General features: G+C 37.5%; 1 protein-coding gene across 1 annotated transcript; it reads right to left on the bottom strand.

Annotated features, from left to right (window-relative positions):
* On the bottom strand, positions 1 to 10,057 carry LOC110937976 (putative transcription elongation factor SPT5 homolog 1). The gene is made up of 22 exons (XM_022180445.2): positions 9,573 to 10,057; positions 7,138 to 7,376; positions 6,859 to 7,005; positions 6,372 to 6,533; positions 6,212 to 6,295; positions 5,338 to 5,408; positions 4,893 to 5,253; positions 4,492 to 4,647; positions 4,316 to 4,413; positions 4,191 to 4,239; positions 3,340 to 3,492; positions 3,110 to 3,253; positions 2,541 to 2,625; positions 2,282 to 2,443; positions 2,154 to 2,202; positions 1,958 to 2,052; positions 1,765 to 1,843; positions 1,628 to 1,682; positions 1,417 to 1,534; positions 780 to 923; positions 576 to 676; positions 1 to 494 (listed from the first exon to the last, which is right to left on the bottom strand). The coding sequence occupies exons 1-22, from the start codon at positions 9,922 to 9,924 to the stop codon at positions 246 to 248; spliced, it is 3,153 nt and encodes a 1,050-aa protein (XP_022036137.1). The 5' UTR covers positions 9,925 to 10,057; the 3' UTR covers positions 1 to 245.
* Positions 10,058 to 10,451: the final 394 nt, after the last annotated feature.

Below are 10,451 nucleotides of genomic sequence, written 5' to 3'. Positions count from 1 at the left end.
TGAAAAAGAAAACCTATGATTGGTACAAACCACTAAAACAATCAGTCAACCTGATCACTTTGGTTTGTCTTTGTGTGAACACCCCGTTATAGAATTGAACAAAAAGAACCATCCTGGTAACGCTTCTAAATACACCGTAACTGAAATAATATACCTATCTTATACATAGCAAAATTACCATCCATTCCCAGAAGAAAAAAAACGACAAACCAATATCAAAGTATATACTTTGAGGGTTTAGAAAATCACGATAAATGTGCTAACTTGGCTAGAATAACCATATCTAATATCTTAACATCAAGTGATTCATCCACTTTAACGATCCCGTCAGTACCATCAACACCAATCAGCTTCCCTGTAGCACCACGCTTCTCGCCACCCATTATTTTAATTTTGTCAGCCTTGCGTGGCACAACAACCTCTATCTCATTAGGGTTGGCGGTGATGATCTCACCATTTCCACTTGCACCAAGAGCTATACGGCATGCACCGTCCTAAAACGCAACATAAATTATTTATAAAGAAAACGAAAAACGAAAAAATGATAAAAACGGGTTTGCGTGTAAAGTACATACCAGAAGCACTTCTCGGATGACACCAAGAGAAGCATCTTCACCCGCTCGGCGTACATTCACCAATATATCGGGCAGGAACCACGGTCCATCATTATCACCACCTGCAATGCAAACAGCGATTGTCAGTCAAAATTAACACCCCTAGTCAAAACTTTCTTTGGCATCTCATAAACAAGTAAATCTTCGTATACAAGTGAAACCCACCTACTGCAGGTGACATCATATCCAATCCACCACCTCCAGGAGTCATCGGTTGACCGCCAGGAGTACCAGGTAAATATGCTGAACTTGGCGTCATGGGAGGTGGTCCACCAGGTGTTGATGGCAAGTAAGGGCTTGGAGCGTTTCCTGTAGTAGCATAAACATATATAAAAATATACAATATAGGGCCAGGATCATTTCAGAACCATAAATATTTACAGAACTCGCAGAACTCCTAATAAACAATCTTTTTATTTATATATTTTTATGTTAGGATAATTTTATCATTTATTATGTGTATTTTTACGATTACATACATGTTAAAGAGTAATGTTATCATTTTTTATATGTAATTTTATAATTACACATATGTAAACTAGTTTTTTTACATATATGTAATTAGTTATGACACATATATAATTTTGGCAATTAAACATATGTAAACTACTTTTAACATGTATGTAATCAAAGAAATACATATAATAGATGATAAAAAGATCCTAAATACAAAAACTTATATATAAAATGATTGTTTATTAGGAGTTCTGAAAGTTCTGCAGTTATTTAGAGTTCTGAAATGAACTCAACCCATATATGTATTTATCAGTTGAAAATAAATTGTTGGGGTTTTAATGGTTACCATAGGTAGGGGTGGTATCGCGTGGTGTGCCAGCGTCACTGTAACTCCCACCAGGAGTGTTGGCCCATCCTGAACCAGGAGTCGGTGCTTCATATGCTCTTGAACGAGGACTTCCCGGCTGCATCATACAACATATAATTTTATAAACATCATTAATAATGTACAGACTTCAATTTAGCTATAGGCCTATAGCCTGTAGTATAACTCTCACCTGATACTGAGGACTTGATCCCCAAGAACCAGGGTTTCCATCTTCCCAAGAGTCCCTATAATAATACATTCAAATATTATTAGTATTTACACAAACATTATATCTCAATTCTCGGGGTTCAACATCATCATTAGTACCTTGGAGGACTCATTGGTGCATATGGATTCCATGCTCTGTCACGCATAGGCGTCCTCATGCCATCATGAATAGGTGTTGCTGAGGGAACATTTTAATACATCAAGTCATTAAACATTTAAACATAAACATCAAACACACGCATATATACAATCCATATGTAATCGTTAAGTAGTAAGCTATGACATAATCAACCTCCAGCATCTCGCATAGGTGTCTGGTATGGATGGAGTGGGGTTCTTGAAGGATGCATAGGTGTCTCACTTCCAGAGCCGTACCTATGTGTGTCACTGATAAACAATAAAAAAATAAAGTTTACCAAGGTATTCTGTATTCATTTCCTTTTTTGTGATTTAAACAGGAAAATTAGAAAAGATGTGTTTAAACTTACCGGTACGGGGTCGTGACATTCACACTATCTGATATGTGGGTGCGATCGACTGATAGAAGAATAGGGAGTTATGATGCATAAACAAAAATGGCAAGTAATAAAAAGCACGGGAAGCAGAAAGAACTTGCCTGTAACAACCTTCATTTGTGACTCCAATTCAATCCGAACTGATGTTCCATGGACATCAACAACCCGCCCCTTGTATCCTTTAAAGGGACCCATCCGGATTTTAATGACGGTTCCAACTAAAGAATCTTTCCCTCCTCTTCCACCTCTGTACCTCCCACCAGCTACATTAAAAAAAAGAACAGTTTGTTAGAGTACCTTTTCCTTAACTTTCAAGGGTCAAAAACTTTTTTAAAAACGTAATATGAATGGAAACCATACGTAGTGGTGGGCCCCCTCTACCCGGAGAATTGGGAAATCGAGTGGGAGGCCTAAGCTGAGCAACTCTTGATGCCAATGGATTGCCCTGCACAAGTTCATGGCGGTGCCAAATCATAAGATTATATTCGTCAAGACGATTGATTATGTAATCAATTGTATAAAGACAAGATAATATGCGAGTAACAAGTGACGAGATCCTCGCGAATGGGTTGATTCAGATTGTGTTGCATCTACCCGATCAAATCAAGTAAGATCAAAAGTTGCCCCAAGTGTTTCAAATGAATAATACATCATATACCATCTTATTCGAATAATTAATGTATTATCAAAACAGTACGACTTTGTTAATCGTATTTAACAAATTATCCATATGATAAATATTAAAGACCTTAGACAAGTGTGCTGTGGGTCAACACAGCCCGACTTGCCCTGTTCCAACTCATACAAAACATTTCCAGTTTTGAGCAGACCATTTTTACCATACACGCACAACTTGCAAACTCGATAATTAAGTGATGTGAGAATTAAAAAGAAGGCAAAAGATATTTTATAAATCAGATAATACATACATTTCTATCACCATTTGCACGGGAACCACCGACCAACACACATGACTGAGCTTTAGCACAGATAAACCCTGCATGCTCCAGATGGTGACGATCATATACAAACAGGATTCCTCTATTAATATGTTCAACAGGACCTTGTCGCCCCTATATGATAAAAAAAAAAGAATATCGTAATTAGACTTAAGAGAAGATAAAACACCTTATTTCAAAAGAGAGAGAGAGAGACTCGCCTTGCATGGACCCTCAACGACTTTAACCACATCTTTCACTGATACAGTGTTCTTATAACGATCCTGAGCAGATACCTTCCTATCAATTTTGTATTTAATGTCTCTTAACCTAACAAGTTCAACCTCTGCTTTATCTGCAACACCCTTCAAAACCTACAGAGAAAAAGAACAAGAACGTAAAATAATCATTCAATTTTAGATGAATAGTGGAGGTTGCAAAATCAGCACGTTGTGTAGCGGATCAAATAGGTTCTGGTCAAAACGTGTAATTTTTGGTACGGCTTGTTGGGTTGTCCAGAAAATGCTTTTTAATTGAAAATTTCACTTATTTATGATAATCTAGCGACAAGCATAACAGAACTTAAAACTTTAGAGCATTTCAATAATAATCAGACTTTTCAAATAAAACATTTAGGAGATTTTATACATCAAACACACCATTTGACTGGGCGATGTGGTTTCGCGCCCCCTGCCACCTCACCCATTTTGGCGCCCCTACACCACCCCGCCTCCGCCAAGGGGTGCACTGTCCTTGGCATCTGCCAAAGCCATAGCGAGCGTGAAGAGGATGAAGGAGATGGGGCCCGCTGCTTGAACCAATCAGATTTGAGTTTTTTTCTTTAATATAGTTAAAAGGGCCTTTATAGGGGGTGTTATTCCACACCGTGCAAGTTAACGATAAAGCCCCCCGTTTATGTGTCGCCTACGTAGCGCTTACGTGGCGTGATAAAGCCCCTAAGGGCGTGAGACCACACCACCCAACCTTAGTGATTTTCAACCCAATTACCCAGTTTTCTATTTAGCAAATCATTTCTGTTATATCCTTTAAAGCCCAGGCTAACAACACCAACCTGAAAGGCTTCACTGTCTACGCGTATGATTACACCGAAGTTGGAATTACTGCCAAAAATAGAATAACATATAAGGAACTGAGCCTAGCAAAGCAATAGAAGAAATGTGTATAGTTAACGCTTACTCCAGTTGGACAAGATCATGAAGCTCAAAATCCCCAATTTTGGTAATGCCAGACGTCACTTCAGAACTCTCCACAACATTGTCAGAGAAAACACGTAGCTGGAATAGAATTAAACAGTAATTAATGGAAAAAAATCGAAACTGCGAACGATATATTGATATCCCGATGTCACTTACAACTTCCTTGGTGGTGTCTGACACTATGTTAACTAGATGCCCCTTAACTGTTACAACCATTCCAGTCACGCCTTCTTGTGCACCAGACACAACTTTCACATGATTTCCTGGCTCAAAATACTTGCACAGCTCTTTTTCATTTACAGCAAGAGTCGTCTGGAAACCACAAAAAGCTATGAGTAAATTCTAGCGATCAAGTAGCAATTTATCAACCCGTTAACTTAAATGAAACAATTAAAAATATAAACTAAATAGCTAAAAAGATGCGAATAGGATGAGTCTAAAGACACCTAAAGTGTTATCAAATGCGTGCATAGCCTTATTCGTAGAAAACAATAGCATTTATGTTAACAGTAACTATCTCAAAAATGGATATAACAACTTGAGAAGTAATCACTTACTAGAAGCCCTTCTGCTTTCGGTTTTATATGAACCGTCCCTTCTTCGACTTTCTCGACCCATCCCTTTAGATTTTTAAGATCTCCCTTGATCACAATAACTCTATCACCCTTCATAAAGTGTCCTTTCTTTCTGTTAGCAAAAAGCGTCGACATAGTAGAAGCAAGTTCACCATCCCCGTTCTCAGTAGGATGGTTGAACTTTTCAAGTTCATCAAAGCTCGGCTGTATATTCTGAGTACTTATTGACTTCATCGATACGGACTTATACAAGAAACCACCCTTGAACATCATGCCATTTATATTATCATAGTAATCACCCGTCGTTTGCTCCCGTCTACGCTCAACACGAATATGCATTTCTCTAGACGCGCGGAAATTAGAAAAAGAAAGGGTCAATAAAGCAGAACAGATGTTAAAAAAAGCACAAAAACAATAGTAAACACACCTAGCCTCCTCAACATTTATAAGTCGTGGTGGAGGGGTGAAAGCCTTCTTCTTTTGAACCTCCCTACCTTCCTGCAATGAGACGCAACAACACAGTTAGCTTAGAAGCAATAAAATAGCATATGCAGAGGCAGCCATCTCGCCACTTATATCTAACAAGTTAAAGTTTGAGGCAAAATTAGTTTAAAAGCTGTCTGATTGGAAATAGTCCAGGGTATATTTTTAATTACATACAACTTCCTAGATCTGAACTCTCTCTCTCTCTCTCTATCCATATATATAGAGAGAGAGTGTGTGTGAGAGAGACTGGTTAACATACAACACCACCTTATCATGCGATGCGTGCGTGAGCATCTCAACTGCACATCTGATTTAATCTAGTTTTTCAATTGAACGCGGTGGCACAATAGTAATTAACTTTGCATAACTACGCACGTTATTTCATAATTACGCATGGGTTGGGTTAAACCCTAAATTTACGCACGATGTTTGCATAATTACACATGGGTTGGGTTAACCCTGATTACGCACGTTATTCGCATAATTACTCACGTTATATTGGTGGTCGCGTACCGTCGCACGTTAAGAGCCTTTTATATTCAAACCTTTCACTATATATATATGTGTGTGTGTGTGTTAACATAATTATCGTAATTAACACACTTAACTTGTTAAAAAATGAGTAAGATTATAGAAATAATGTTTCACGCCAACCAGACCCATACCAAGGAATTTGCAGAATATAGAGAGGAGATTTGATGATGAGAACTGATCTGGGAAATAAAAAGATTTGTATACTAGCATGGCAAACTACAGTATAATAATCTTTACGTGATAAATACAGCAATACAGCTGCAAGTACTAATTAGACATACCAATTTGTTTGCCAAGGCTTGTAGGTCAATTCTTGGAATCAACTTAACCGTGACTCTCTGCCTCACGTTATCCACATTAATAACCTACAAGAGAGTTAAAAAAACTTCATATTAATATGCTGAATGTACTACTGTGAATAAAAGGGCGTGTTTGTGTTACCTTTGCAAGATCTCCTTTGTATGTTCCGATTTTCATTCTGACCCAGGTGTCCCTGGAAATATCAATTGCTTTGCTCTCAACTGATAGAACATCAGTCATTTCCTTTATAGGGACCAGTAAAATACTGCTGCCAGTATATATGTTACGCATACCCTTGCAAGCCTGACAACTCAGAAAAAAATACAAAACAATCATTATAGGTTCTCATATCTTGTTGAACCTAAACCCCACACACACAGTTAACCGACTTTTCCAGTAATGCGGTTAACCAATCAACCACTTTCTAGGTCCCAAAATAAAAAAGAACAAACCTACAAATTCATGATTGATAAAAAATGTGACTATCAATTTCATTTGTAAGTTCACTGAAAATGTTAAAATTTCCAATTTAGTGATTTACAACCCTCTGTCGCAACTCGCAATCATGAACAGGCAACCCAATCAAAAACAGAAATTTCTTTCAACTTGGTCAACCTAAAAGACATACCTCTTTCACATGGGCTTCTTTATCTGCTTCAATATAGATATAGTTCTTCAAATGGTCAAGAGCAATGGCCGCTCTAATCTGCAACTCACTACTTCTATCAATGCACTTCTGCATTAAGCAAACAGCCACCTCTCTCTCATGGCCAATCTAGCATATAAAGGAAATAAGAGAATCAAAAAACTACCCATTTGTAATAGATCACATTCATAAGTAAATGGGTCAAAACTGGCACCAATAAAAGATGTCATTATAGATGGAAAAAAAAGCTATATGGCGTACCGCGCATTTCACCATCCACAACTTTGGATCGCGAACAGATGGCAAGAGAGCTTGCTGTTCCACCTCGGTGGCATCGTCATCATCATATTCTGTACGATTTCTAGAAAACCTCTCCTGAATTCTTCTCTCAAGAGCTTCTACATCTTCTTGTTCATCTTCGGGTGCAATCAAAGGGCGGCGATGCATCCTTCTTGCATCCTCTTCATCTCGGGGATCCAGCCTTTCATTCACTATAAAGTCTGTGTTCCAAAAACCCCATCCAACATCAACACAGTTAGAAATAATTAATACATGATTTGTAATAAATAAGCAAAATGAGCTTTGTAACATATGAGATTTTGAAGGTTTTAATAACATGATGAAACAACCGACTAGACTCAAAATTACACTAAGCATTACATAAACGTGGCAAAACTGACACAGGTCTGGAAATATGTTAATAGCAACCAAAGAGAAAATATAATATTCACAAGGGTCCCTAGTTAGGCAAGGCACAAACTAGATGCTTGACAGAAAGATGTGTAAGCTACAGGGGAAATAAATATTTGCAGCAGCTAATTATGAGCCATTTTTAACTTATATAATGTGGCCTTCGCCATTTTGATGACATACATCTAGAGGACTAACGCGTGAAAGCAAATAACTTGTGTCAAAAAAAAATCAACTTTATGCATGAATAATCAACAATGGAGCTTATTTTCTAGATTAGAAAACCAAATAATGAATAATATGGCTTAATTGGGCTTCATCTCTGTGTTTATGGATATAAGACCAGAACGATTGTTATGCGGGCTATTCAGAAACATAATCATGTCTAAATCTTGGTTTAAAAAAGCTTGAAGCGCACAAAAGTGACATAGTATAAAATCAAAGCGCGAAGCGCAAATCGCAAAAGTGGCAGGCTTTTCGTACGTGAGGCGCAAGGTGCTTATATATATTTTTTATATATATCCTATATGCTTTTAACATCCCTTACCCAAAATATAGTGATAAATAAGGTTTATATATGATTTAATGTATAAATCACTTAATGTACAACCATTTTAGCTACATGTATAACAATTTAAAGCACAAAAACACCTTCTGTACAAAAAGCGCCCGCCTCAGTAGGATTTTCCCCCCAAAAAAAGCTCACTTTTTGTGCACTTTTTGTACAGAGCTCGCCTTATGTCAAATAAGGCGCAGCTCTTTGTGCCTAGGGTCGTTTTGCGCTTAAGCGCGCTTAAGACGCGCTTTTTTAAATCAAGGTCTAAATATGATGTCCTATACAAGCATGAGAAATAAATGTTTCCATCTTCTCGCTTTAGTTATCTAAAATTCTCAATTATCTGTGAAAATTTTCTTAAATTTTGTTTTTTGATATTGAACAATATCTGCAAGCTAGGGTTCGCAATGTGCTTTGAACCCCTAAACTTATAGGTCCTATAGTTCGAGCCCCTCATTGTTAACAATGAGAGAGAAAAAACATACAGCAACTTACATATATACAGCTATGGACAAAGCAAGAGATCCATTGCACAAACAAGCAAAAAATCTCAAAACTAAAGCAGGGATTTCTAGTGATAATGTCGCAATTATTATAAACTAATCTATTATCTATCACGCTCAGAGCACAAATCTTATAGTTTCAAGCATTCTGGATTTCCCTAATCAGTTAAAACTCAAGCAATAAAATGAATCAACAAATCCATCCTTGCAACTACAAAACCTCCAGCATCAAAACAATCTCATACTGCATAATAAAACCACAACTGTACGTAACCATCTCAACACATAATAAGCCCCAAGTTCATATCAAGTTTCATATTTTGTCAATTAACCAAGTGTTCTATCACATAAACAAAAGAATGACAACCAGAAATTTCTGATGATAATACTGCAATTATAACAAAGCTAATCTATTATCTATCACACTCAAAGCACACGACTTATAGTTTCAACCATTCTGGATTTCTCTAATCAGGTAAAACACAGCTAGCAAAATGAATCAACAAATCCATCCTTTCAACTAAAACTTCCAACATCAAAACAGTCTCATGCTGCATAATCAAATTCAAACCACAACTAAATGTAACCATATCATCACATAGTAAGCCCTAACTTCAATAATAAGGTTATCAATCAAACAAGCAGCAAGCAATAATCAATACGCAATCAAAACACAACAAAATGCATCCCTAATTCATACAACAACAATAACAAATTTATCCTTTCAACTTCAAAACCTCCAACATCATAACAATCTCATACTGCATAACCAAACCACAACAAAACGTAACCATCTCAACACATAACAAGCCCTAACTTCGATATTAAAGTCCATGTCCTATCAATTAAACAAGCAGCAAGCAATAATCAATAAGCAATCAAAATGCAAACCCTAAATTATGCAATAATAAACAAAAGAAGCGGCGAAATAATAATAAAACCCTAACCGTCTTCGCCGTCTTCCTCATCTTCATCTTCCGCATCCGAATCAACATCCGCTTCAAGCTCAAAAAAACCCGCACCAGACGCCTTCTTCGCCGCCTTACCACCTCTCCGTTTACTCGCACCACGGCCGCCGCCGCCACCGTAATCCTCATCATCTTCATCATAATCCTCCTCTTCATCCTCATCTTCCTCCGCAACATCATCAATAAAGTCAGATCTCCGCCTCTTACCGCCGCTCCGTCCTCCGCCGCCGCGGCTGCTGCCGTAATCGTCATCGTCGTCGTCTTCTTCCAACGCGTCGTCCTGATCTTCGTCCTCTATATCATCGTCGTAGTCATCTCTCCGGCGAGACATCGTTTGGTGGAAGGTTCTGGATTGAGATTGAAGGTTGTGTGATCGAATTGAATCGATTGATTGTGATGAATTTGGGGTGTAAATTATGAAACCCTAGAAACAGAGTTTTGGGAGTTTGTATGGATTAGTGTGTTGAGAACTGACATTTTATTGTGTTCGGTTGATGGTAATGTTTCTAATTACTACCCTTTTCTTTCATTGATATCATATCTAGCCCCTCATTGTTGCCAAATACGATTTTTGTCGACGACAATCAACAAGTGACATATCTAGTATTCATTTTCGTTGTTCTTTTTAACTGAAAAGAATTTTACGTGTAAACCAGCCATGCTTAGTGATACGGACTAACCAACCCAGTACCCATGTTTCTAGTCTGCACGTTTACATTTACCCACGTAGTATGCATGTTATTATCCCATGATCTCCATGTTTCTCTATTTCAGTTAAAATCTTGTATGCATGTGCATGTTTTCCTTTTATGTTTGTAAGCCTATATAAGGCCATTTAGTTTTATTGAATGGAAAGAA

This window comes from Helianthus annuus, chromosome 4 (assembly GCF_002127325.2).
Source record: "Helianthus annuus cultivar XRQ/B chromosome 4, HanXRQr2.0-SUNRISE, whole genome shotgun sequence".
Classification (NCBI taxonomy): domain Eukaryota; kingdom Viridiplantae; phylum Streptophyta; class Magnoliopsida; order Asterales; family Asteraceae; genus Helianthus; species Helianthus annuus.
This window is presented reverse-complemented; position numbering and strand designations above follow the sequence as displayed.